This window comes from Castor canadensis, chromosome 11 (genome assembly GCF_047511655.1).
Source record: "Castor canadensis chromosome 11, mCasCan1.hap1v2, whole genome shotgun sequence".
NCBI classification, from domain to species: domain Eukaryota; kingdom Metazoa; phylum Chordata; class Mammalia; order Rodentia; family Castoridae; genus Castor; species Castor canadensis.
Genome location: NC_133396.1, coordinates 130,306,817 through 130,334,478, shown reverse-complemented (window position 1 = coordinate 130,334,478; position 27,662 = coordinate 130,306,817). Strand labels below are relative to the sequence as shown.

The 27,662-nt window shown below is 50.8% G+C and overlaps 1 protein-coding gene and 1 long non-coding RNA gene across 5 annotated transcripts in view; one reads left to right on the top strand and one right to left on the bottom strand.

Annotated features, from left to right (window-relative positions):
* Positions 1–27,662, top strand: part of Nav1 (neuron navigator 1) — a 240,125-nt gene that overhangs the window by 68,429 nt on the left and 144,034 nt on the right. For all 4 annotated transcript variants that reach the window (XM_074048655.1, XM_074048654.1, XM_074048653.1 and 1 more), the window contains exons 2-4: positions 300–1,042; positions 5,646–5,749; positions 22,088–22,888. In XM_074048655.1, the coding sequence (XP_073904756.1) occupies positions 339–1,042; positions 5,646–5,749; positions 22,088–22,888 (1,609 nt within the window). In that variant the 5' untranslated portion in view covers positions 300–338. The remainder of the gene's footprint in view (positions 1–299; positions 1,043–5,645; positions 5,750–22,087; positions 22,889–27,662) is intronic.
* Positions 918–21,945, bottom strand: LOC141413974 (uncharacterized). The gene is made up of 3 exons (XR_012439053.1): positions 21,885–21,945; positions 21,371–21,452; positions 918–1,047 (listed from the first exon to the last, which is right to left on the bottom strand). It is a non-coding gene; the product is annotated as an uncharacterized lncRNA (long non-coding RNA).

Below are 27,662 nucleotides of genomic sequence, written 5' to 3'. Positions count from 1 at the left end.
ATATTGTAGACTTGGGGTACCATGAAAGACTTGAGAGGGAAGGGAGTCTTGTGAGGAGAGTCTGTCCACAATCAATGACAAGGAACAGAATCAAGGAAAGTGAAGGTCATCTGTAGAGTGCACTGTAGTTCACAGGGCCCTTTCACATATAATCTTGAGTGTGAGGCTCGAGCAGCCCTTCCAAAGAGAGGAAAAGCCTTTGCCCAGAGCAGGCAGGAAACCAGTGACCCCGAATCATGCCTCCACCTGGGAATGGGAGCCTGGAATAGCGCCTAACGTCTTCTCCCCCCTCTCCACAGGATACTAGCTGCACCGCGGCGTCACTGACAACGAATGCAATGGCCAATGTGAATTCTGCCAGCCGCCCTCACTGTGCCTCCTCCATCCCTGTGCCTCGAGCTTCTTCCCAGACCAGAACGCATAATTCGGGTGCTTCTCCCCAGCTGCGGCCACGCCAGGCTGGCCTGGCCCCGAGCCCCCAGCGAGCAGCCTCCCCAAGACCAGGCAAGACTACAGGCCCTTCCAGGACCTCCTCCCCCAAGGCCTCCCAGGGCAGAGGCTCCCCCAGGCCTGCAGGAGCAGTGAAGGAGCTGGCAGACAGTGGCCAAGGCCTCCCTAGCTCCCCTTGGAGCAGCCCCAGAGTCACCCCAAAAGCAGCCTTGTCCAGCCATGCTGGGTCCAGAAGAGTCGGGGAGACACAAAGCACCCAGGGAAAGAAGAAGAAGGCCCAGGAAGGGATTCCAATCTGCCAGACCCGAGGCAGGAGCCCACCCCAGACAAGCTGTCATGGAGACACTCCAGTACCTGAAGGCCGAAAACCTCCTAGTTGTTCAGGAAAAGACCCAAGAAATGTAAACTACAGAAGTTCTGGGATCTCCAGGTCTTCAGAGCCTGGTGAAGGAACAGCTTCGGGGTCTTCCTCTCCAGTCTGCAGCCCTGTGCAGAGCAAGTGGCCTTCCTCCAGTCCAGGGGCCATCAGCTTCTCCTCAGCCCATCAACAGAGCCAGCCGGTCACAGCCACAGTGGCCCCCTTCCAGTACAGGTGAACTGGGGAGCAGACAAGCAGAGAAGGAGGGAAGAATTAGGCTGGGACCAAGGGGCAAGCCAAAAAGGAGAGTGACTTTGCTGTAAAGTAGCTGGTGGAGACCAGAGGGCCGCAGGGTATAGAGAAAGATGTTAGGCAGGGAGAGGCCTAGAAAGTTGGAGATTTGACCAGCTGAGATGGGATTGGGAACACAAAGGTGGACCCTAATTCAATCTCTGGTCTTTCTCAACTCTAAGGACTCCAAAGCAAAGAGGAACTCATAGGAAGGTACCCCTAAAATGTTTGTTTCTCTTGCTCTCTGGGAAATAATGGAACACTGTATTAGGATATTGTGGATGTTTAAGAATTCAGATGCAGTTGTAGGTAGGTAGGTATTTCAGTCTTGCCCAGCTTAGATGACGTTTGCTACCACTGTGTGTTAGACACACTGTATGGTCTTGGGCACTGCGGCTTCAATTCATTCAGGAAAATCCTGATGCCTTTCTGTATTGTCCTCATAACATTTTGTGCCTGTCTCTCTGTCTCTCACTTGCTTGTTTGCTCTACTTGTTATATTGCCTCATGCATATCTGTTTATGTGCATGGAGTATTGGTAGTCAGTAACTCTTCTTAAATAGCTAGGCAGATGTTGTCATCATTGGCAGTGGTGGTGGTTGACCAGAGTTCACAGCAATGGGGTCAAAAAGCCAGTCTCTCCAATTTTTTTCAGACATGGCAAGTTAAGAGCAGAGAAAAACAAACCCTTAGCCAACTATGCTTTTAAAAAGAAAATATAACTCTTTTAAGTAAACCAAATTTTACTGACTAATTATTATATAGTTTAGAAATGCCCAAATGCAAATTAAATACCTTCCTGACTAAACTCGCTTCCTGTTGTTCTTTTTTTTTTTCTATGCTAATGCAAAGAGAAGCTCTCATTTGTATTTTGAGTATAAAAAAGCTTGTACATCATTCCATAAATATTGGGGGCCTCTGAAGCATCAAAGAAGCTGAAAGTGGGGCAATAGAGAACCACTAGTAACCTCAGCCTTCAATACAAACCAACTCCAGCTCCTAAAGCTCAGAAAAATTGAGTACAATGTTGTATTACAGTAATAGGTATTTGGGGTCTAGGGCAAGGAAGTGAGTAGATCCACTGTATTCTGCATACCTTGTTCAGAGTGCTACATTCACTTATGAACACCACATCTTAAAAGGACAGTGATGCACCAAGATACACTTAGAGAAAGAGAAAGACTGACAGGTTGGTAAAGGACCCAAAAGAGGTGTTATAAGAATGATTAAGGGAACTGAAGAAGTTCGCTTTGGAAAGAGAAAGCTTAGCAGTATCTGAGAGCTGTTCTCAAATATTTGAAAGGCCATCATGTTGTAAGAAGAATTAGATTGAGCTGCTGCACCTCCAAGGACCTGACTCAGTGTCATAGTGGTTAAAAGTTAGACATAGCCTCCATAGGAAGAACTTTCCAACAACAAGAGAGGATTACAAATTAACTTGAAAGCAGCAGCCTCCCTTTACTGCAGGAATTCCAGCTGATTCCATGGCCAAAGAAGTCCTTCCCTGGGTGCTCCCTGGCTCTTGTCCTCCTTTCTGCCTAACTATACTGCCCATCAATAGTGCACAGATGTCCCTTTTTTTAAGGGGCAACTCACTTCTTCCCTCATGACTTTCTCATCTTAGATTCTGAAGCTGATAAGAGAACTTGAGAAGTGAAAATGTAAGACAGTTTTCTTTTTTTGTTTTTGGTTTTTTCTTGCGCATTGCTAGGGAACGAAACCCAAGGCCTCACACAATGCTAGGCAAGTGCTCTACCCCTGAACTACCACTGAGAGCTCTACCACTGAGCCCTGACTTTCCCTTCAATAGCCTTTCTACATCAGTTAAATGTTTTCCCTGGTGACTCTTGACTTTCTTCTATCTGATTCCCTTCATTTTGAATTCATTCTTTGGAAAAAAGTGTCTAGGCATTAAATTGTTTAAGATTTTATATTATCTGCCCTACAAGTCTTCAGGTATATTTAGAACATGACATTTTCCAAAGAGGTCAGAAATATTTTTCTCTGCACATTTCAAAGCAGCTTAAACACAACCATGTTTCCTTCATTCAACAAACATTTATTGCATGTTTGCATTTTAAACAGAAATGGAAATGTGTCACCCCTCCTCAATAAGAGTTTTCTTTGCCACCCCACTTCCTAGACCCTACTTGTGCCTTTTAGGCTCTGGATTATGGTTGGAGGACAGGTCATGGCTCAGGCAAGGATGAGATTAAGATTAAGGATACCCCAAGACACTGCAGGCAGATGGACTAGAGCCCTGTATACCTTGCAGGGCCAAGAGCTGCTGCCATGGGCATATCTGCCAAGAGCCTGGCTGGGCCACCCTGCCAAGGTTTGTAGCCAAGGAGGTGCCATCTGTTCTCTAGAATCTGCAGACATCCTGTTTTCATGGAAATCTGCACACTCCCCCACCTAGCACCTTGGCCTTCTGCAAGGCCCAGGTAAATGCAGAAGCAGATTCCTGGGCTCCCTCCCAATCTCCAGCATGGTCCTGTTTGACCTACTGTCCAAGAAACAAATTCCTCAGCCATCTTTTGCCTGCCCTGCCTCTCAGCCATCTCTTTTCAAGGATCTGGGTGTGATCTTCCCAATGAAGCTCACCTCCTGTCATCCACCACCTCTGGATGCCTCTGGTCCTTTGGACACACACACACACACACACACACACACATACAAATCCCATCACAACTTCAACCCACTCTCCTCCACATTCCTATTAGAGAGCCATAGCAGCTGCACACAGCACTTACCCTTTTTCTACCTGCCAAGGGTTTTCTTTCCCTGACAGTTCACTCCTTCAGTGTCAGGTGAACCTGGGGTTGGCCTTCAGTTAAGAGGGTATGGTTAATTCTGTCTGGAGCATAGAGTTATTGTGGTTTCTTCTCTCTTGTTCAATCTCTGCCTAACTTCCAGCATAGGTGGTCCTGTCCTTTCAGGCTGAGAAGTGAGGCAAACATGAAGCCCTGGGCCATGTTTGGAGAAGGGGAAACAGGTGTGATACAAATGCAGAGCTGCCTGAGAGTAGAGAGACAAAGGCTGCCTTCCTTCACATTTCTGGGCTTGGCATTCCTCGTCCATACACCTGGTTCAATCTCACTTTGCACCATTGTGATGGCAGAAGTACCCACAATCGCAAACCATTCCTGTTTTAATATTGGTTACCGCCTCCAGCTCTGGACCAGACACTGTGCACTTTACATATGTAATATTATTCAGTGAGACGTTTGATACATTATATAGAATTCCCTTTCTTCTGTAGAATGTTCTATTACTTTCTTACCACTCTCTTGCAGTTCTGACCTCAAAAACTTAAGATCATACTAGTTTATTCCACGAAATCAGTCAACTTATTTTTCTTCTGTCCCCTGGCACTGGTGAGTGTCCCCATCATACCTCCAGGGGCACAGATGATATCTCCTGATTTCTCTAAGTTCACCCCACTCTGCCCTGTGCCCATGGCTCAGGGCAAGAGGCCTGGAGACACATGAGAACTCAATGCTTCTTGGGTGACTAGGAGAGAGCCGAGCAATAGCCACCACACCTGCATCGCTGGATTATCAGACTGGTCTGGGTCTTGGAGGTCATCTCTTTACCCTAGGATGGAAGCCAGACCCAGAGAGGGGAAGACATTTGCTCAAGTTCCACAGTGAGCTCAGGCATAGCTGGTCCTAGAGTCCCAGATATCTATGTGTTGGAAAAGTTAAAACAGAGAGAGAGAGAGAGAGAGAGAGAAGAGAGAGAGACTCCCTGAGTCCCCTGACTGAGCCCATCACTTTCCCCTCTTGCCTGCACAGCCCTCCCCTCCCCCACCTTCCAAGCTGCCAAAGGGTCCATTTAGCTGGCGACAGAGGGTGGACGGGTGGGCGGGCCAGCTTGGAGAGCCTAGGGTAATTGCATGTGATGAGAGCTCCCACAGCCTTTGTTCCTGGGAGCAATTGTACCGTTGGGTTGGCATTGGCGTTGTGCTCAGAGGTCTGTGTGCACTTGGGAGCTGGTGCCCAGAGACCTCACCCTTCCTTCCTTCTGCCACCACTGACCCAGCACATACTTGTCCTCCCAGGAGTCACTAGCACACAGGCTGAGCCACTCCTTCTTTTTCTTTCCTGACCTCTGAGTGTCCCTGAGGTGAGCAGTACCATGGAGGCCAGAGTGCCCTGGGAGCACCAGGAGTCAGGGACCTCAGTTTCACAGGGAGCCCTTCGTGGTGCACATGCACTCAGTTGAACATACATGCACATCCTCGGGGGAAGGACCTGGGGCCTGGAGTTGCTGGGGCATCTTTCTGCTCTGTGGGTTATACACGCCCCTGGAAATGGGTAGAATGCTAAGGGTAACTGGCCTCAGGCAGTCCAGTGTCCTTAAGGACTCCTTCCTGCCTAGGTCTGCACAGGAGCTGCTTATACACATGTTCACATGCCCCTGGGGTGGGTGAGGGCTGCAGGGCTCTGTTCTTCTGAAAGAAGAAACAAGCTGGGAGAGGGTTTGCTTAGGCCTCTGGATGGGCTTTGAGGCCATGTATGACCTCTGTTTCTTGGTCCCATAGATTGCAGACAGACCAGGAACCAGGCCCCCTACCCCAGGGCAACTGGGCCCTTGATGGCTACTCCAGCCCTCCCAGCAGGACTGAGGACAGCTTCTCCTGCATCGGTAAGTGCTTTGAGGAGAGACTTCTTCCTGGATAGGGGACACTACCTAGAATGCTCCTTACTGATCACTTGAAAGAAGTGACCTGGGCCTAGTTCCCTATAGATCCTGTTTTTGAGGCAGAGTTTTGCTACATAGCCTAAACTGGCCTGAAATTTGATCTTTCTATATAGTCTAGGCTGGCCTCAAACTTGAGATCCTCAGTTTCCCAAGAGCTAGGATTACAGATGTGTGCCAGCAAACCCAGGTGGGGTCCCTCTCCTGTAATGAGACCCCCACCCACCCCGTGAATTGCACTTGGAGTTTTCTTCATGCTTGATTCAATCCAGGGTTGGTCTGACAAACACAAGAGCATTTCAGGGTCAGGAGAGGAAAGTGGCGAGTGGGTGCATGTTTTCAGAAGCTCAGCTTGTGGGAATCACTGTAGGTGTCATGTGTAAGGTCATAAAAAAAAAGGTAATAAGCCAGGAGTGGGGTTCAGGTTCTGAGCAAAGCCTAGGTTCAAAATGAAGGAACATGAGCCGGGGAGGCAGTCCAGTCTACCTCCACTTCCAGGACCACTTTCAACAGGCCACTCCCACACATGTCCCCTTCCTTGTGTCATCCTGCAGTCACCATATATCACCTGGTGTATGTATACTCCAGACACGTAATATTTATCAAGAAGTCCCTTGAGACTTGAATGCAGTGATGTTCTTTTGGGGCAGAGATATTGCTTGTTTCTGACACATCCTCATGTGCTCAGTGTCTCTGAATGAATGAACAGTGAGTAAATGAGTGAGCGCCTTGGGTACCATGGGGCAGGTCCTAAGATGGCCAGGTTCTAAACACTCAGCAGCATTTTGGATTGTGTGCTGACTTCTTGTCAATTAAAAAAAAACTTAGAAACTAGCAATGATGCATAACATAGGTATAACATAAGTATACACCATAGGGAACCAGTTCTATCCTTTAGTTTCTTGGGCCAAGGAAATTATCCCTAGTAAAGTAACGACCTTGCTTTTGTGCATGTTGTGCTGGGGATGGAACCCAGGGCCTTGCACATGTTAGGTAAATGCTCCACTGCTGAGCAAAATGCATACACCATTATGAACTTGCTTTTGGAAGATCCAAGATGGTTCAGAGGGTTGATCTTACAGCTTCACCTCAGTGACCTTGCTCCAGTAGGCAAAACTGGAGCTTAAAACACAGCCTGACCCTGACAATATTTGGCAGCGATAGCATGCTGGCCAGGTGGTCAAATATTCCCCTTGTCCTGTGAGCTGGCCCTTTTGAGTAGCCCCTGGAAAGGTAGACACCAGGGATCTTGGGGCCACTGTGACCCTGGGAAACAGAGCAGCTTCACTCACTCCTCATGGCAAAACTTGCAGTGCAGAGATGGGGCAGGGATTGGGTGTTTAAAGGGTAACCCATCCCCTCCCACCATAAGAACACATGTAGGGGTACTGGAGCATGGCAGGGGACAAAAAGAAACCGAATTTCACTGGCACTGACAAACCATCAGAATTAGAATGTGGTAACCAGGAAACTATGTGAAACTCTATTTTTACATTTGCAGTTTTGTTAGCATAATGGTTTCCTTATGTGTTTGTTAGGCTAACGACCTCCATCCACCTAACCAGGCCTTTGGTCCTAATTATTACACCATGAGCTGGGGAGAGGACTTTTGCTTTTCACAACTGTGCAAACTGGCACTAGGAATCCCCCAGAGCATTCAGCTGGAAGACCACCCTTGCCAGATAGCTCTGAAGGTGTTTGAAAGGTCACAGGTTGAACACTCTGTGGGGCAGAAAGCCAGTGAACTCTGGAGGTGGGCTTCACACAGAATAGGGAGAAGCACTGGCTTATTCCAAAGCACCGAGGGAATGGGAGCAAAGTTCCTGGTGCTGTTTCTGCTCTGGTGCTTGTTAGTCGTCATGGCAATCCATCTTTGCTGAGGATACACTGAGCTCTTTGATGGCCTGGATGGGGAGAGGGATTTAGGATTTGCCTTTTTTGTGATGGAACCCCCACTCTTCTGAGCTTGAAAGAAACAGAGAAGAGAGGAAGTGAAGGATTCTACTTTATGCCGACTCCCTGAACTCACACAGGACATGACATGACTCTGACTCGCTCATTTATGTATTCTTTTATTCAACCAACAAACCATCAGTGAGTGTTTACCTTGTACCAAACACTGTAAAAGATGAAGAAAACGGATCTTCCTTCAGGAAATCCACCGTCTAGGGACTCACTCTAGGATTCTAGAGAATTTGTTGGTATCCCAGGAGCTCAACCTGAGGCAACTAGTCAGTCCTGCCTCCCTCACTGGATCTTGAAGCATGAGGGAGCACTTAGCCTATTCCCCACTTGTTGTGGAAGAAGTGGGTGTCTTGGAGAGTACTGTGTCACATAACCATATCATTTGCAGAATCCCACACTGTCACTTCAGTTATTGATGATGCTATTTTCCCACACCAATCTGTAGACAACAGGGGTCAGGGGGTTTCTTGAAGTTCGGATTTTCCCCCTTCCAGCCCATTAACTAATCCATGTTTGGTGAGTGAGTAAGTGAGTGAGGATTGAGGAATCCAAAGTAAACAGTCATGGAGTTCACACACCCTCTATGCATCTGATGTTACTCTTCCAGCTGAAGAGCAGTCACCAGTCTTTGCTCTCTTCCCATATGGCACTCGCGGGCTGGTAGAGTGGCTCAAGTGATAAGAGCACCTGCAGAGCAAGTATGAGGCCCTGAGTTCAAACCCCAGTGCCACCAAAAAAAAAAAAAAAAAAGTACCATATGGTGCTCTCTGGCCTCCAGGCTCACTGCATGAAGGGAAGGACGGGGTCCTTGAGGGGGATGGGAGAAGGCTGCCTCCCACCCACCACTTTCTTACTCTTCCTGGACACTGGGAATAGTCCAAATGAGGGTTTATAATCCTTATATAGCAGGAAGAGAATTTCCCATAAATACCTGCCTCTATTATGGGAGTGTTAGGGATGGCTTTCAGATGCCCAAGAGGCTGTCCAAAGCCAGCTGTTCCTTCTGCCTCTGCCCTGGGGCAGGTATGGAGGAATCCAGCCCACAGGTGTTTGTGTGTGTGCCCCAACCCTCCCCTTAGCCCACCTGGGTCTTTGGGGGAGAGCCCAGCACTGGGTCCATCTGCTCTCACTCAACTCCAGGCCCTCCCTGCACCGGCCTGTGCAAATCAGATCCTAATTTGGATAGTCAAGGAAGTCAGGGCTGACGCTGCCATGTGCCCACATGTGTGAGGCTGTGTGCAGGACTGGGAAAGGTCGCCTCGAGGTTTACACAGATTCCTTAATTACTTCCACTTTGTGGCGTGTTTAAATGAGCGCTAAGCGGACACATAATGAAGGGATCTTTTCTCATCATAACATGTGTCACTGGAGAACAAGCCATCGCCTCCTCCCTGCCGTCTCACACAAGGGTTGACATATATAGAATGGGAGGGGCAGTGTGGAGTTTGGCCTCATGCTGGGGTTGTTTTACTTTTCCTCCTCTTTCTTTTCCCTTGTGGAGCTGACTCCATCTTTAAGTCACAGGTTGTTTGTGTCTTGTGGACAGGGGAGCAAGGATGAGTCCTTACTCTAAGAAAACTTGCCTATTTGTTATGACCTCAGCTGGGTAGAACTAAGGAATGATAACTGTACTCTTTGGGAGAGGAGTTTGTTCTGGGCTCCCAGGTGGGCTGCAGCTCAGAGGAGTAAGTAGAACGTCTAAGAACACAGTAAGTCAAAGCTCCCATGAATGTTATAGATCACTCCAGTTTGGCCTCATTTTCCAAGGGGAGAGATGAGACTCAGAGGTAAGAATAACTGGCTCAAGATTGATGGGGAGTTGGCAGGTGACTTGAAGCCAAGACCACTGCCTTCTCATGCTCCACACTCTAAAATAACCAAATGCTAATAATGACCACTGTTTACTGAACACCTTCTATGTGCAGGGCACAGGCTAGATGTTTGATTCATGAAGTTCTTTGTGAACACATTCTGCAGCTCTTTAAGGTGATATTATTATTGTTGTTACAGATGAAGAAATTCAAGCTCAGAGAAGTTATGAAAAATTGTGTCTGAAGACACACAGCTCAGGGACTGTACCTGGATTGCAGCCCAGTTTGTCTGAAAGTTGTCTTCTTCTTCTCCCCCTCCATGGCTTCCCCTTTGCTGCCAGGCCTCACCGCAGTAATTGCACACTGCCCAAGCTGAGCTGGGCCTCGCTAAATCTCTGCCAAGGGTTGGGGAAGAAAACAGGGTCAGGGAGCCACAGTCCCTACCGATATCTCCCTCAACTCCCGCAGTCCCTAGGATGTCACTGGCATCTCTGTCACTCCAGACCTGTGTCATTTCATGCCGACTTCACACGACTGTGTTCCCTGTCCTCTGGGGACTTCCAGGCCAAGATGAGCCTGACGTCCTAGCCATCCGTGGAGAGAGGACATGAAGACAATTGACTACAAAACAGAACAAGTTCAGGGTGGGTGATATTAGCCGTGTTGTTATTCAGTGCCACTGGGGGAACAGGAGGCTTCAGAGGGTGGGGGTCTCTGGAGACCCTTTTTTGGATAAACAGAGCAGCCATCTGGGACTAAGTAGGCTTCCAGGAGTTGGGATGGGAGATTATAATGATAAGCAGCTGCCACTTATTGTGGCTTTCTATGAACCAGGCATTGTCATAAGTACATTTAATCCTTCTAACAACTGCATGAGGCTTGGAACCTAACTCCTTGGCTGGCATCACAGCTCCGTCACTTGCTAGTTGTACAGTGTTGGACAAGTTATTTAATCTCTCTGTGCCTCTTGTTTCCTTCATTGTAATTGGGGATACTAAGAATACCCTCCTCTAGGAGTTTTGTGGAGATTAAATTACAGTATAGGTAAAGTGCTTAAAAGAGGGCCTGGTGCACAGTGACTGCTTAATACATGTGCAGTTTTGTTTGTCACTGAGGCAAGTGCTGTTATTGTCCTGCCCACTCTACAGATGAGAAAACTGTGGCACAGAGAGTTTAAGTGACTTACCCAATGTAGTCTAGCCAGGATTTGAGCACAGGAAGCCAATCTTCAGAGGTCATGCCCTAGCCATGTATACCACAACCTCACTGGAGGGGAAGATAGTGCAATCCCAGGGGTGTCCCAGGGAGGCCAGGAGAGGCAGTGGGCACAGCATGGCAGAGCCTGCCTCTGGGATGGGTGGTAAGGGAAGAGGCCTGAGAAGTGAGGTTATATGAGGTGCCCTGCCTGAGGGGCTTGAAATAGAATCTGGAGAGATCTGGATTCTGTTGCTTTGGAGGGGGGAGGAGGGAGGGAGAAGACTGAGTGACTTCCCTCATGACAGCATTTGGCTGGGAATGGGATTTATCACCAGGCAGTGAATTGGACCCAGGAGAAGCCATTTTAGTGAAGTATCAAGAACAGCAGAGGCTAGACAGCCTGGAGCTCCCCTTTCCCCAGGCCTTCTCTAGACCACTTCCACTCTAGAAGGTGTGGGATTGGTTCTACCATGGTGTTTGCAAATGTGTTTGTAATATAATGTGCACAGCTTACAAGGCCTAACTTCCCTCTTTCCTGCCACATTGAGAAAATGGGGCCCCTGGATTGCCCAGCTCCAGAGGGGATTTATATTAATTTGCCAAATTTTTATTAAGCACTTGCTATGTGCCAGGTGCTACTCTAAAAGCTTGGGATACATCCACACACAAAACAGGCAAAGGCCTCTGCCTCATGGAGTTCATGATGCAGGCTGGAGTTGCACAGTGGACATGAGCTACACAGTGGCCCTGGAGAAGACCCAGCCCTGGGATGTGCCTCCCACCCCAGAGAACAGGAGCAGAGCTCTGGCCTCATGGCACTTCTGAGACTCAGAGTCTCAAGGTCCCTCCACCTTGGGTCCTCAATACCGGGAAAGATGAGTAGATAAGGAAGGCAATAAGTTCCCCCTGTGCTTTTTCCTAAAGAATCACCCCACATTCAATCCTCTGTCTGTCCTGGAGATGGCTTCCTCCCCATGGGTGTTTGGAGATTAAACTCCAACCCCAGATGAACTGCTTCCATTTTTCCTAGGAAGCTCTGGGTCCTTGTTTACTTTTCAAGTGCCTGTGGGTGATGGAGAAGCCCAAAGGATGAGGATAATTAGAGAGGCTGGTTAACAAGAATCTCCCCAGATTCCCCTGGCCCATCCAGGGGACTATTTGCTAAACCTCCCTCTTATATGGCCAACTCAGAGAGTCCCTTGCCTCAGGTGCAGCCCTAAAGACCTAGGCCCCACGTCTGAGCAAAGGCTAGGCAACCCCTCTCAGGACCTCTGCACTTTCTTTCCAGAAAGCCCAGGGAACATGGAGCACCCGCAGGGGCTTTGTCTCAAAGAGTCAAAGCCAGTCTTGTCACAGGCTACAGATCTCCCTTCAACACCACTGAATGGGCAGAAACTGGAATGTTCCACTACACCCCACCCCAGCTCCTTGGTAAGAGGATTAGAGTCCCTACTAAAATCCACTTCCTGCAAGGCTGCCCAGCAGGTTTATACAGAAGGAGCTGGGAAGGCAGTTGAGTGCAGTGACACAGACAGAAGAACCAGAGAGAGTAAGCAGGAAGAATCTCCTCCCGCACAGTAAAATAGACCTCCATCCAAGTCCCTTAAGAAGCAAAAAGATTTAAAGGGAAAAAAAAAACTCAAAAACACCTGCCTTTCTGTGTGTGTCTCTGGGTAGTGGGCGTCTGGGACTTCAGAAAAAGGAGAAGGCACTTAAAAGTCAGGGCCCAGGAAGGACCATTGTGTGCCAGGGTAAAGCCCTGGGAGGAGAAGAGGGTGGGGAAATGTCCCTTCTCTCAAGGAAATCACGCCACCCCCCACAGAGGGCAAGAGAAGGAAATGAAGGTGTTCTGCCTATGAGTGATAGAGGTCAGATAGCTAAGAACTTCCGAGCAAGAGAAGAGCTCAGTCCTAGGAGAAGTGGAGCCAAAGCAGCCCCATGTCCACACATTAGGATCTGGCCCCAGTTCAGGGGTAGGAGATGACCCCATGAGCTCACCACATCCTTCCTGCCACAGAAGCTGGGCTTGCATGGAGGCAGGAAGAATGCAGGAGTGACAAGCTCCCAGTGATGAAACAGGCCCCGGGAAGAAACTCCCACCCACCACACCAATGAGTATTCTTAGCATTCACAGAGCCGTTTTTTATATGCCAAGTAATTGCCAGTTATTATTCCATTAAAATTCATTGAAATAGGAATCCATGACATTCCTCTGTTAGGTTTTATGCCTCATTGAAAAGCCTAACAAAAACTCCAATAAAGCACAGAGGTGCCGATGGAGCAAATGAGTACCGCTGTAAAATGGGAGTGCCTTTCTCTCTGGGCAGTAGATGGCCAGGTTGCTGTAAACCAGTTGTCTCAATTGCTTCCAGTTATGGTGACTAAAAATTTCTCCTTACTCCTGCAACTGTCCTTAACTCTGTGGAGCCAAGAACCTCCTTAAGAACCCAATTGACATTATAATGTCTCCTGAGACAAATGGCTATCTTTACATCTAGCTGATGTTTAGGGATTGGCTCTATGTACCTCCTGAATCCAGTCTGGGGTTCTGTTCTGGAGTAGGATGTCATCACTGGGATGGCAAAACAACCTTGGTGTTGGGCCTTGTATTTTTCTTCTTTTGGGGGGTTTATTTGGCCCACAGTGAGTAATAGGATTTATTACAAGTGGGTCAGCTCTGCCCTGAGGGAGAATGTTGTGTAAGGTTGTCTTTGAGGTCCCACTCAGCCTTGTAATTCAATGATGGTAAAACAACCAATTTTCCTGGCCAGGTCAGCTTTGACTCCGGGTTTGCCCATACCAGAGGTTACATGCACACAAGCAGTTTGTGTATCTTCCTTTATCCAACGCACACAGTCACTGTTACCTCTCCTTTTCCTTCGCCTGACTGGACTTCCCCCTAGCGTGCTTGCCGTTGCCATGACAACTAATCAGGACTCATCTTGGTAGAAGGGTGATGTACCTGGCTGGTTCAGAGCTCATCTGGGGCCCACTGTGCAATGGCCACCACAGCTGTGTGTATAGGACAGTTGCCATGGTAATGTATAGGACATGCACATGTGGGAAACATCTGGATTCCTGGCTCTTTATTGGCCCGAGGAGCAAGGGGATGTGATTTTTAAATGAGTGCCCTAAATTAGGTGTCTTCTTCCTGCTTTTCCCTTCTGGAAGCCCATAAGCAGATGGAGTAGAGAGTCTCCATCTTTTCCACACCACTTAATTTCTTACATGATAAGCCAAAGTGCAGAGAATGTAAGCATTCTCTTAAGGTCATATAGCAAGTCAAAAAGAGAACCCAGGACCTACAAGACTTGTGGGATAGAGCAGACCCTGGGAGGGGGAGTGTTGGACTTGTTGGAACTATCAGGTCCACTGGGAGTGACCAGGACTTCATGGCCAGGACAGAGTCATGAGGTTGAGCCACGAAGGGATTGGAGGTGCTATCGACCACCAGCTTCGTCCACCCCCAGCCGTACTCCCAGTCCTAATGTGACTGTAGTCCTAGAGTCATGCAGGCCTCAGGGCAGTGGTGCCAGAGTTCTAGGACCTCCTCAGCAGGATAAGCAGGTCCTTCTTCCCTCTCTCCACTCTTCCAGGATTAGTCCCCCCTTTTCAGCCAAGACTTCAGGCTTTCCTACTATGCGGGCTCCACACTTCTTAGCATCATGTGCAACTATTCAGCAGGTCCCCAGAAACAGGTGCATGGTGATCGCATGAAGTTAAAGGAAGATATGGGACCAAACAAATCTGTATTCAAATTTTTATTCCACCAGCAGTGTCCTGTGTGGTCTTGGGCAAGTGCCTTTCTCCCTAAATGAAGATAATGATAGTCCTTGCTTCATAGGATCTTGTGAAACTATGTGTGTGATGTGTCTAAGAAGGGTCCCTGGCTATAGTAGCTGCTTAGTACCTGTAAGAGCCCATGCTAATTATCCTTAGTAGGAGCCTTACAAGTTAGACGGTGGGATGATCTCTCTGGGATGTAAGTAGGCAGAATGTGACCATGTGGCTCTGACTATAACCAGTTGGGGGGACAGGTAAAGTACAGTGTAGGGTAGGGCAGTCAGAGAGGGCTTCCAGAGGAGGAGCTCTGAAGCTGGCCTTGAAGGATACATTGGACTTGAATTCATATAAAAGAAGACATTCAGAAGAGCAGGGCAAAGCAGAGATGCAGGAGTTGGGCAAGACCTGATCCAGAGTCAGGTAGGAGAACATTAGAGGACAAAGTTTCAGGGGATGGGGGAGGGGAGCCAAAGGGCTTGAGTGCTGCATGATGGTCAGCGCTGGCTTCTATGGCAGCCAGACAGCAGAAGTTGGGAAACAGGCTAGGTCACTGAATCAGAGATATGCTTTCCTGTAGGAGATCATGGTGTTGTGGTCTTAGAATGAAAAGGAGGGTCTCAGTGCCTTGTACATCTCCAGGGCTGCCCTCTGAGAACCAAGGTCATGAGAAAGAGAGGCTCCATTTTCTAGCCTAGAGGTCAGAACACTTGGCAGAACAAGGAGCAGCAGCCCAGCCATAAGTCAGACCTCGTAGCCCTGGACATTCCAGTCCTGGGGCCCACTAAAGAAACCATGGCTAAAAGAAGGGCCAGTATTTCAGGCTCCAGCTCTTGTCCTCACACACCAAGTCTGGAGCGAGACTTCCGAGCAGCCTTCAGCCAGTTCCTGCTCCCTCTGAGGCTACATAGCCCCTGCCTCTGACAGAGGCAGTGCCCTCCAGCTGGGGACACCAGGCTTCAGGCTCTGGTTCTGTCTCCAGGTATGATCAGAAATGACTGTTTTCCTCTCCAGGCCTTGCCTGTGTCCCTTCATGGACAGGCTCATCCTTGCTCTGTCCCTGCCCTGATGGTGTGGAGGCTTAAGAGGAAGATGTGCCCAGACAGCTGTGAGCTCCAAGAAATGTGTGTTGTAGCTTAGAGTTTCTGGGCATTTCTACCCTCCCAGAAGCTCCCTGCTGAGACACTTGAGCCAGAGGGCAGACTGAGGCCCACAGCCCTCACTCCATTCTCAGCTTTTGCCTTGCTGAACCTTATCTTCCCCAATAGACAGAGAAACAGCAAATCTCCTGAGCTCACACATCTAACTTATTTTGGGCTCAGAATAAAAATCCATAATTCCTGAGCTCAGGGAGCCCTCTGGGAGCCAGAAGGTATGAGCCAGGGACCAGCAGAATCCATAGAAATGTCTCAGCTACCAAATCCATAGCCAAACAAAGACAGTGGCTGGCTGGTAGGAAGCAAGTGGACCAATCTAGGAGGACCTCTTGGAGGTGTGAGCATGCTGGAGCACTTATGTTGTACTAATATGTCCATTGTCCCATTTTCTTCTGCAAGTAGGAGTGGAAGGTGGGATTAGAGTCCCAGATGGACCACTGCATGTGATGGGGGGCCTGTGCTGTGAGGTCACCTCATCCATGCTTGCTCCTGTCTCTCAGAGGTGTAGCAAAACTCCCATGCCTATGAGCAGAGCAGAAGTTTGGAGGCTGGAGGGAATCCCATCCCAGAATGCCATTCCCCTTTAGAATTGGAGTTTGGAAAGGACAGGAGAGGGTCAAGGGCCTGTCCTGGGTCCAGGGCTGCAGAGAAGTGGGAGAAGATGCCGCTGGGACTTCATCCCAGAAGCCTGGCTTCCACTCCACACACCAGCTGCACTGTCTCTCGCCACAGGGTACAGAGAGGTCACTGCTGTTTACAATCCCCACACATCTGTTCTGGGTCACGCGTTCATTCATTTAATCAGTCGTCATTTACCAAATATTCCTGAGAGCCCACTGTGTGCACGGGGCTTTGATGATTTTTGAGAACAAGTTCAACCAAAGAGTGGTTCTTGGGAGACAAATGAGCACATGATGCATTACGGCCATGGATGTTAGGAAATGCTCATGTGGCTGCAGTGAACTGTGTGAAGAGTCAGGGAAGGCATCCTTAGAGGGGGGACATTGGCTTCAAGAAGGGCCTGGGAGAAGAGAGGACTCCAATCCTTTCTCTCATACCAGCTCCTCCAAAAGCCTTCCCCATCATTATGGATGGCAACTCCAATCTGACAATTGCCTGGAGCAAAGTCCTTAGGACATTCCTGATCCCTCCCCCCATCCCCCTGCCTCACACACACACTTGGCCCATCAACAAATTCTAATAGCTTCAAAATATATCCAGAGCTGACCACTTCTCACAACTACCGCAGTCCACACTTAGTTTCAAGCCAGTGTCATCTCTTGACTGGATTATTGCAACTGGTTCTGACCATGACCTCAGCAATTTGTCTGCATGCAGGAACCAAAGTGACCTTGACCAGAGGAAAGCCAGGTCACGTCACTCTATGCTCCAAACCTGCCAGTGTGGCTCATTCCACATGAAAGGCCAAGTCCTTGTAGTGATCTAAGAGAACCTCTATGTCCTGGCCTCCTATCATATCTCTAACTCATCCTTGGCCACTGTCCCCTCCGTTACTTTCTCTCCATCCATGTTCATCTCCTTGTGATCCTTCAGACACACCAGACACATTCCCACTCAGGGCCTTTGCACAAGCCGTTCCCTCTGTCTGGAAATCTCTTCTCCCAAACATCCATGTACACCACTCCTTCTCTTCCTTTTTTACACAAAAACCCCTCCACTATGGGTGGAATTACAAAACGGGTTGGTGGGAAAAAAGGCAGAAGGAAGTGAGGAGTGATGGCTGGAGAACTTTTCCCTGAGGTAGGGGTGTTGGAATCTGCTAGGGAGGTGAAGAGGCCTCATCTTAGGGGTATGAGCAGGGAGAACTTAAAGAAAAGCTTGTGACTGTTGGGCTGGTGACACCCCCAGCCATGGCCCAAGGTGAGTGGGCTAGGTTCACAGAGCCAGGGGGCTGGTTCCTGGCCTTTGCTCTCCAGATCCTGACTGTGGGCACAGAAACAAAGGTGCCTCCCCCCAGCCCAGCTCTGCCCTCAGCCCTGGAGGGAACCAAGTGTGGTCTCCCCTACCCACTACATCCCCTCCTCCCAAGGTCACCTTTCAAGGTCAACAGGGTGAGTGCACCGTCTCCTCTCTTCCACTGCCTTCCCCCACCTCTCCTAACCCTATCCCAACAGGCAGGGCCCCATGGACCCCCCACAGACTCCCTGGGTTACATCCGTTTTCAATCACAGGGGTGTGAGAATGTAAAATCGCACAGCTTGCTTTTCCTTGGCCCTATGCCTACATCTTCATTCCTCAAATTGCTTTAAGTTATCCCTCAACAGATGTGGTCAAATCATTCATCCTATCTCCAGCCAGCCCAGAAACTGCCAACATCTTTGGAGAGAAAGAAGCAGGGTGAAAAGCCTGTTTTTGGGGACTTCCATGATACTAAACCAACTCCTTTCCTTACCTCCCCCGTAGAAATTGGCATTATCAGCATCCTCTGCCTATCCAGCCAGCCTTTCCCTCATCACCAGTCCTCTCTTCTCAAGGAACCATTCAATGCCTGCCATTCTTGCAGGACTGGGAAGAAGAGAATAGCTGAGGGGGAAGGGTTCAGGGCTGAGTTTGGGGACAGCATGACAAGGAAGGTCCTCCTCTTTTTAGGAATCACTTCAGGAAACACTATGCCTATTGGCTTTATCGACTGATGCTGGAATGGCTGTTGCTGGCAACAGAGTGCCTCCATTGCAGAAGAGGATGGTGGGAAACTCAGGGGATGTAAAAGGAATCAAAAAAAAAAAAAAAAGAGCCAGAGAAGTCATATTACGGATTCTTGGAACATTCCAGGATGCCAAGGTGATTATTTAAAGGAACCACTACCTGGCCATTGCAAAACCCTTAAAAGAATGACAGGGCGAAGGCCAGCTGTAGTAATGGAAGATTGAGGGCTGGTACTCAAGGGGCCTGGCACTGTTAACTCCTGCGGTTTACAGAGACAGCATTTTCTACCTCAGAAACGGACAGGTGGCATGTCATGCAGGAGGGTGTTGGGCACCCTAGGTTTGGGTGGTGGGGAGGGGGCTGTGCCTCTCTTCTGAACAACTTTCTCTTTTCTTAAAAGAAGCAGAATTTCAGGAGCTGTTTATTGATGGTAGGAAAAGGACTTGGGATTTGGGAAATATGATAGCTGTCCCTTGAGAGGAGGTACAGAGGAACCAAGACTACAGAGAAGGGGAGGGACTAGGTTGAAATACAGGATTGAATGAGGGCCTGAGACAACCAGGGAGGAAAGAAGGTCAGGTCCTGGGGGCAGCGGGCATCCGGAGATAAGGAAGTACAGGTGGGCAGAGCAACAAGTGGAACAGTGTTTCAGAGCAACTGTAAGAACTTGAACCCACAGACATGGATACCAGAGATGGAGGGCCAGATTAAGCCAGGGGAGGAGCACAGTTTTGCCTGCAGCAGTGGATACCCAGTGGAATGTGTCTCAGCAGAAGGCAGTGTTGTTCAGCCAGGATGGTAACCAGTTAATTTCCTTTTGTAAGGAGGAGATAAATTTACAAACAGGAAGAGAACCTACAGATCATAGGCAAGAACTACTGGAACCTGATAGTTCAGACAACAAATGTTCTCAGATTCCCAAACTGCTGTATTTTTAGGAAAGGTGAGGTTCCCATAGAGGCAGCTGGTATAAATTAGAGAATGTCTGGTGAGTAAGGATGAGGACTTTGCTGGCAGAGTAGCTCAAGTGGTAGAGTGATGGCCTAGCAGGCATGAGGCCCTGAGTTCAAGCCCCAGTACTGAAAAAAAGAAAAAGTGATGAGGACTTTAATAGTGATGGTTTGTCTGTAATTCCAGCACTTGGGAGGGTGAGGCAGGAGGACCACCTCAGACTACAGAACAAAAACCTGTCTCAAAAAACAAAACACAATGAAAGTGTTGGTTTATGACAGTATTATATGTGGCCTGTAGGATGGGGAAGTAAAGGCATGGTTGTGAAAGGTTTAGCACCAAGGGTGGGTCTTGATCCCTCGCTTGAACTGGGAGTACTCACGTGTCCCATGATTGGCCTCTTTCTGTGGCACCCTCTGTGCCTGGCCAAGTGCTCGAATGACATTACTTACATACCTTTAAATGGCTCCTTGTTGCTTGTCACTTTCCATGTGAACTCACAAGCCTTGGCTCCACCCCTGAGTTTCCTAAGGTCTGAACCCACGCCTCTGAGGACAGTCTGCCTTATAACCTCTGACACAGAACCTGCTGGTGAATCTTTGCATTCACTTCCTTCCTCCACTCCTTTGAGGCAATGCCTCTTGTCATTCCTGTAATTAGAATATAGCCCCCATGCCTGTGTACTCATGATGAATGTGTGTGACATTGCATTTCACAGGCCAGGGTTATTATTTCCCCAGTCTTGTATTGTCTACCTTGTATTCCCTGCCAGACACTGAGTTCCTTGAGGGCAGAATGTTCATCTTTCTCTATAACTCTAAGGCCAGCCAAGGGTCCATGCTTCTTACCAAACACCTCTCTGTTTGAGAATCTGTGTCCTCAGTGCTGTGGGAGGCACAGCCTCGCCATGATGCTGGTCCTTGAAAACTTCATGGTATCTCAGTCCAGCCCTGGGGTATCAGAAGGCTGAGACTGGAAGGCTGGGAGTCTCAGACTACTGTCAGGACCTGAGAGTCCTGAAGGATACAGACCCAATGTGCAGCACTCAGGCCTCTGAATCAAAACCTACTTAACCAGTGCAACTACAACATGTGTTCCATGCAAGCGCAATGAGACAGTTTATGCTAGGAGAGCTCCTGGGCTGGTGGGGGAGGCAGATATATGCATGAGAATCTCTCACTCCAGGCAGACCAGAGAGTTAGTGCTAGGGGAAGAGAGGGGAGGAGCTAGAAGGATGAAGGTTGGGGATGGAGTGTGTGGAGGATTAGTCTGATGGTTACATTCCAGCACAATTCCTATGGCTTTATCATCCCTAGCTGATAGATGCACCTGGAGCCTGTCCTTCCTGAAGCAGACCTGCTTTCAGAGATTCCCCTCCAGTTTTCTCTTGTCCTCTCCCAAGAGCATTTGGTTTAGGCAACCTGGCACTGACCTGGAAGGCCATGGAAAGACAGGCAGTGCCTCACCCTCTACTGAATGACAGTTTAGGCAAAATGCTTCACACTCCATCTGTCTCTTGTTCCCCCTCCACCCCATTCCTCTTCCCTGGGCCCAGATAGGAGGGGAGGGAAAAAGAGTCCTTAAAATGGATCCACAACTCCAGTTTCAGCTATGGCAGGCAAGGGACCAATGTTAAGTCCCCTCCTGAGTTCTGGCTTTGCAGTTCCAAAGCCTTTTCACCCAGCAAGTTTGTATTATAACCCCTGTGAGGACAGAAAACGAGAGGGGTTCAATGACTTTGACAAGGTCATGTAGTCAACTAGAACAGAAATCCAGTCTCCTCATCCCAAGGGTTAGTTCCTATCTTTCCAAACCACCCTTTTCCTGTGCTCTGTCCCCTACCTTCTGGGCTCAGGAGGGCAACCTTGCACCCCAGAGACTGAAGTAAGGTAGGATGAGAGTTTCCGGGGGTGGCGGAAATGAGGGTGGTTTGGGTAGGTGACAGGGAACTTCCCTGGGGCTCCACATCGTCTTTCCCAGGCTCAACGGGTCAACTCTCTCCCCTCTTTACCGAGATGCCCACTCTCAGTCTCTTTTACCTGCATTCGCACATCTCCTCAACCGATCCTTTCCCGGATGCTGCAGAGGACCACACGTGCCCTGCTAGAACCCGACCCATCTCTGCGTGGAAAACGAGGAGAAAAACTGGTCGGATCATTTATGTGCCCCCCTACCCCCCACTCATCCGCCCCTGGAGCTCGCTTGCAGATACGTCCCCCTCCCGAGCCAGAAATAGACACACTCTCTCTCTCCCACCTCCCTCCTCTCGCGCACACTCCTCCCCTCCTCCTGTTTGCTCCCCGCCTCCCCCTCCCCTCCTTCCTCCGCTCGGAGCTGCAGCCCGCAGTCTCTCTACTCGAGCTGGCGGGCGGAGTGCGGCAAGGGCGCTGCCGCGGGACAGATAGACAGGCCAGCCGGAGAGCCCGGATTCCGGCACCACAGCACCTCGCGGCTTCGATGGAGCCGCGTGGCTTCCATTTTTCTATTGACTGATTCAAAATTTTTAATCTGTATCTTCCCCGCCCCGCCCCTTTTCCTCCGACCCCGCCCCACCTCTCCGCGGTTTCCTTGCTCTTTCCTTTTCCCCGGCTTCCTTCCCTGTATTTCTTTCCCCTGCGCCCTCTGCTTGCCTCTCCCCGCCTTGCTCCCTCCCCCTTCCTCTCCCCTTCTTCCTCGGTTTCTTCCGTCCTTTCTCTCCCCCTCCTTCTCTGCCGCCTCCTCCTCCCGGCCCTCCCGCCCCCTCCTCCCCCGCCCAGTGCCTGCAGACGCGCGGATCGTCCATGCGCTCCTCGCGGGCAGAATGCTGGGCAGCAGCGTCAAGAGCGTGCAGCCCGAGGTGGAGCTGAGCGGCAGCGGCGGCGACGAGGGCGCGGACGAGCCACGGGGAGCCAGCAGGAAGGCTGCAGCGGCGGAAGGCAGAGGCATGCTGCCCAAGCGCGCCAAGGCGCCGGGCAGTGGAGGCGGTATGGCCAAGGCCAGCGCGGCTGAACTGAAGGTCTTCAAGTCCGGCAGCGTGGACAGCCGTGTCCCCAGCGGCCCACCCGCCTCCAACCTCCGCAAACAGAAGTCGCTCACCAACCTCTCATTTCTTACGGACTCCGAGAAAAAGCTGCAGCTCTATGAGCCCGAGTGGAGCGATGATATGGCCAAGGCACCCAAGGGTTTGGGCAAGATGGGGTCCAAGGGCCGCGAGGCTCCGCTGATGTCCAAGACACTGTCCAAGTCAGAACACTCGCTTTTCCAGGCCAAGGGTGGCCCAGCGGGTGGCACTAAGACCCCCCTGGCTCCGCTAGCGCCCAGCCTGGGAAAACCAAGCCGGATCCCGCGCGGACCCTATGCAGAGGTCAAACCTCTAAGCAAGGCTCCTGAGGCGGCGGTGAGCGACGACGGCAAATCGGATGATGAGCTGCTTTCTAGCAAGGCCAAGGCGCAAAAGGGCTCCGGGCCTGTGCCCTCCGCAAAGGGCCAGGAGGAGCGCGCCTTCCTCAAGGTGGACCCAGAGCTTGTGGTAACCGTGCTGGGGGACCTGGAGCAGCTGCTCTTCAGCCAGATGCTGGGTAAGTCCTGCCGCCCCGCCCCACCCCGCCCCTGGCTTTCTCTTGGCCAGCTGCAGGGAGAGGTGGGGGTAAGCGATGTTTCTTCCCCTCCCCCCTCTCTGTAGGGCTCTCCTGATCACCCGTCAGGTTAGGAGGGGCATTGCGCCCAGATGTGCAGAGCTGGCCTATCTCCAGATTTGCCTGGCTAAAGTGTGTTTTAAAGATGTTACTGGGTGGGAGCCCTGGCTCAGCTCTGGCCTGCCTGAGGTGAGGCTGGGCAATGAGGAGGGGGACTTCGGTTCTCAAAAAGAGAGCCATTGGCTCTCTCGAATTTTAAAGTCCAGAGTCATAATATGGCAAAATGTGGGGTTGGTGGAGACCTCAGCTGTGGAGTGGTCTGCGCTGGACAAGACAGCATCCAGCATTGCTAGGGCCGTGCCGGTGAGAACCTAGATCCAGAAGACAGATGTGGGGAGAGCAGTTGTGAGGGCCAGTTGGCTCTGGAGCAGAGCTGAGGCTCCACTTCCTCTGTGGTTCCCGGGTGGGAGCGCAAGTCGGATTTCCCGGGTGTGGGGGATCTGGCAAGAAGCGTCTGAGGCCAAGGGGCGGGCGGGCAGCCAGCTGCGCGCATCTGGATGCGGTCCTATTCCTCAGCTCAGGCTGTGTCCCAACTCCCCTCCCCCCCAACCAGGTCTTTTAGGGAAAGGTCTGGGCTTTTGCGCCGAGACTCCTGTTTGACAGCGAAGCCTTTGCCCTTTGGCTAATAGAAGCCAAGCAGGCGGGAAGGGAGGAACAAAGCTAGCTCGAGCTGAGGAAGCGGAGAGAGCTGCTCCATTGTTCTCCAAGCCTGAACGGTCCAAGCAAAAAAAAAAAAAACCCAGAGCGGGCCGGGAACCGTGCTTGCTTTCTCTTAGAGCTCTGTGCCCTCAGAGGGGGATAAATCGAAGATGTGCTGGACACAGGCTGCCGTACCTCGGAGCTCTCACGGGCCGTGCTGTGGCCATGGGAGGACGGCGTTGAGGCCTGGAGCCCTGGCGAGCAGCCGTGGCTGCGGTACTTGTTGCGGTGGCTAGGATGTGCGTCCTCAGGCACCGCGCCAAGGGACCCGAGTTTCCCCGGTATCCTGCAGGCTGCCAGCCCTGCTGGGGGCTGGGAAGGGGCGGGGCCGAGTGATGGGCAGCGGTCCGGTGACCCATGGAGGAGAGGAGTGGAGATGGATGGGCGAGCTCGCCCCAATGCTCCTGGAGAATGCCTAGCTGAAGGAGAACGGTTGGATCGCTACAGTCTTCCTGGGACGGAAAGCAGGCGCAAGGATTGGGCCCATCTGAGAACCCATCTTTACATAGGAGGCCGCAAATGGGTTTAGCAGAGGCAATTAGGGGGCTGGACAAGGGCAAAAGGGGTGAAGCAACCTTGTCCCAAGAGAGCCCCTCCTGAAAGCCGGCCTCAGCAGGGAAAAGCAGGGATGGGGGAGGGGTGTGCCGAAGTGACAGGGCAGCCTCACCCTTCAAAGGGAGCGGGCCACCCTGTGCTCCCTGCCTGTTGAGCCTGTCAGAGGCCCTACCACTCAAGGATCTTGCAGCCCAATGAGGTAAGACAGGCAGTCAGGGAAAAATAAATGCAGTAATTGCAGTCACAGAGGAGGTCTATGGAGAAATTGGACCTGGTCTGTGCTGCAGAGAGACTGGGAAGGGGAGACCTGCTTCAGGCTCCTTTGAGGAGGTGGTCATCATACCATGACTGAGACTGACTGAGGATGAACGTTTTCTGAGGTACTGAGGATGGTGAGAGAGAAAGGGACCTTGGGCAGGGAAAGAGAGTGTGGGGTACCAAACAGAGGGCACAGACCTGTTTTCAAGGTCAAGGCTTCCCCTCTTTGAGGTGACTTAGCTGTTCTGGTCTTCTCAGTCCTCCCGTTGCCTCAGGATCTAGCCATCAATCAAAGGTCTCTTAGTTGCTTAGGGGTCACCACAGAAACCCTGACAGGTAGTCCTAGAGCTGGCTGGGGCTGGGGATGAGGAAGAGGGGAAGAAGCTGAGCTGTGGTGCCTTATTTCTGCTTGGCACTTGTCATTTCTTCAAGCACACTTCCATGAAACCTCTCGGCAACCATGGGGTAAAGTGGGAGCACCTCTTCCACTTCCTCACTGGGGAAATGCAGAGTCAAAAGGGTGAGGGCCTGTCACCTCTGAGTTGACAGTGGCAGGAAGACTGCACTTCTGAATTCTCAGGATAGCTCTTCTTAGGACACCTGATTGAGGGGGTTGAGGTGGCAGACAGAGAGGGGCCTGGCCAAGGCCAGAGCTGCTGGGCCTGAGCCACCAGAGCTGCCCTAATGAACCCACAGAGAGTCAAGGGGCTTCACTCTCATGTGGGGGAGGGGTGGGAAGTCTGCCAAGATTTCTGGGCTATCTCCAGCTGAGAGGATCAAGGTCAGGTGTCATCCAGGCCCTAGGAACCAGTGCCTGGAATCAGGTGATTGGGGCAGCTGGTGACTCCAAGGCCAACCTTTTCTCCTGTGTGAAGGTGGGGTGAAAAGTGGACTGAATGGGTTGGGGTGAAAAGGACAGTTGAGTACATCAGCCTCCCAGGGTTCAGGAAGGGCCCTTGGTGGAGAAGAGAGTAGCCTCTGGGGAGAAGAAATCTGACTTGATGTGTCAGGACAGTGGCTAAAGACACATGTCTGATTATACTCACTCCCTCGTACCATCTCAGATCCAAGAAGCTGTCAAGACCCAATTTCTAAGGTGGAGGGTGGGGGAGGGGGAGGTAAGGCAGCCCCAAAAGAGAGCCTTTAGGGAATAAAGGGGAAGAAGTGAAACCTGATCATCCCCTTCCCAGAAATCAGCTGGGGCCCAGATGGTCTAGGCAGACTCCTTGTCCTTTCCTCACCTTGGAAGATGCCAAGTAACCAGGGTCCCAGTAGAGACCCTAAAAACTTAGAAGACTGAGGGGGTGGGTCCCAGGGGAAATATGCCAATTCTAGGAATGAGACACTTTGGGATCCTAGCCTGATAGTCCACATGGGGCAGTTTGGTTCCTGGAGGAAGGCCATGTGCCCCAGGTCTGGGTCTGAGCAGGAAGCTTTGTTCTTGAGTCCCTGTCCAGAAGTTCTAAGCGTTGGGTCTTCCTGTGAGGCTCAGTTTCCCCAATTGTGAGTGGAAGAGACCCTCCCATAGCTCATCCTTATCCTGAAATGATGGATGTGACCATTAGACCTTGAAAATGTCCCCAGTGGCTTAAAGAGAGCTTATATTTATGCAGGCCAGTCAACTACTGCAATAACACCCCAAGCCATACCTCCTCCTCACTGGCCCTGGGCCTAAAGATTTCAAGTGAAGTCAAGTTTTTTTTGACTCCCCCAAACATTCAGCTTCTCCCCGCTTCAACCTTCCAAGGAAAGGGGACAAAATGGAGCAGTTAAGACAGCCCAAAGTCAGTGTGCAAAAGATCCCAGGAATTTAAAGTCCCTAGTTTCACTTCTTCACAGAAGGTGTCTGGCACCCATAGAGAAGTTAGGCCCTCAGAAGCACTGGCCAAATAGAAATGAGGAAGAAAGGCAAGAGGCTATCCACTGCTAAGCCACTGGGTTGCTGTAAGACTTCGGGGAGGCTGGGAAGGGAGCCACTTCAGAAATGTGCTATGTATGGGATGCTTTGAGTAGAGGGGGAATGAATGTCTTCACTGTCACTTTTCGCTCTATTATTCAGTGCTTTGGGGACAGAGTGGATAGAAGAGCAGACAGGTATGTGTGCAAGGTCACACAGAACCCCAGCACCAGTGGTTCCATCCAGAGCCCTGTTGGCACTTTCAGGGGCTTCCCAGGGTTGAGCAGGAGAGAATGGAGGAAGCTCACATCTGCCTCCCCTGAGCAGTTGCAGTGGGGCTGGAGGTGGCTGAAGGGAGCTCTGATAAGGTGCAGGGCCTGCAGGTGAGTGTGTATTGTGTGGAGCAAAAACCGCCACAGAACCTTAGAATCTGAGGCCCCCTGCCCTCTTCAGGGTTAGCTCTGGGGAGATTTCTTTCTCTGCCATGTTCAAGACCAGACTTGGGTCCTTACTCAAAGAATGGGCAAGGGAGTCCTGTTCCTTTGCTCCGACCCTTGCTTTGTTTGGATAGCTGCAGTCAAACTGATCTCCTCATAAGATAGCCTGAGTTCTGCCTTTGAGAGTGACACGTGGATGGATGAGTAGGTCTTAGGGGCAGGCCCTCCACTCTGAGGAGAAGGTATAGACAGCAGACATGCCCAGAGCACCTCTGCATCCCTAAAGCATAAACAGACACGGGGAGATACCCTTTCCATCACTGGTGGCTCAAAGCCCAGGCCACAGGCCCCTTCTACACCTGAAATGAATGGAACCAAGTCACCTGGCACCCTGGGTGTTTCCTGATCCTTCCCTCTTATTCCACCTGTCTTCTGCCCAATTTGCTTTGGGCCTGCCCTCTACCCCAGGCTGCCAACACCGGATGGTCCCTTCTGCTAACTGCCAGTCTTACCCTTCCTTCCCTGCTGTGCCCTCCCTCCACACACATGCCCACCCTTTGCAGCCGCTGACCCAGGGGCCGACGAGGCAGTTACTCATGGAGCTCCGGCAGAATTGGTGCTGCACTGACCAGGCTGCACAGGGCCGCCAGGGTCCAAACCTACCACTCAGCAGCCTGCTGAGCCACCTTTGCAGTGTGCTGCTATGTCTCCTGGGACAGCCAGAGAGATGAAGTCCCCTCCTTTCTGCAGCGCACTCCTCCCTCACCCTCTGGGATTTCATAGGACCAAAGCATGGAAATTGTCTGGTTGA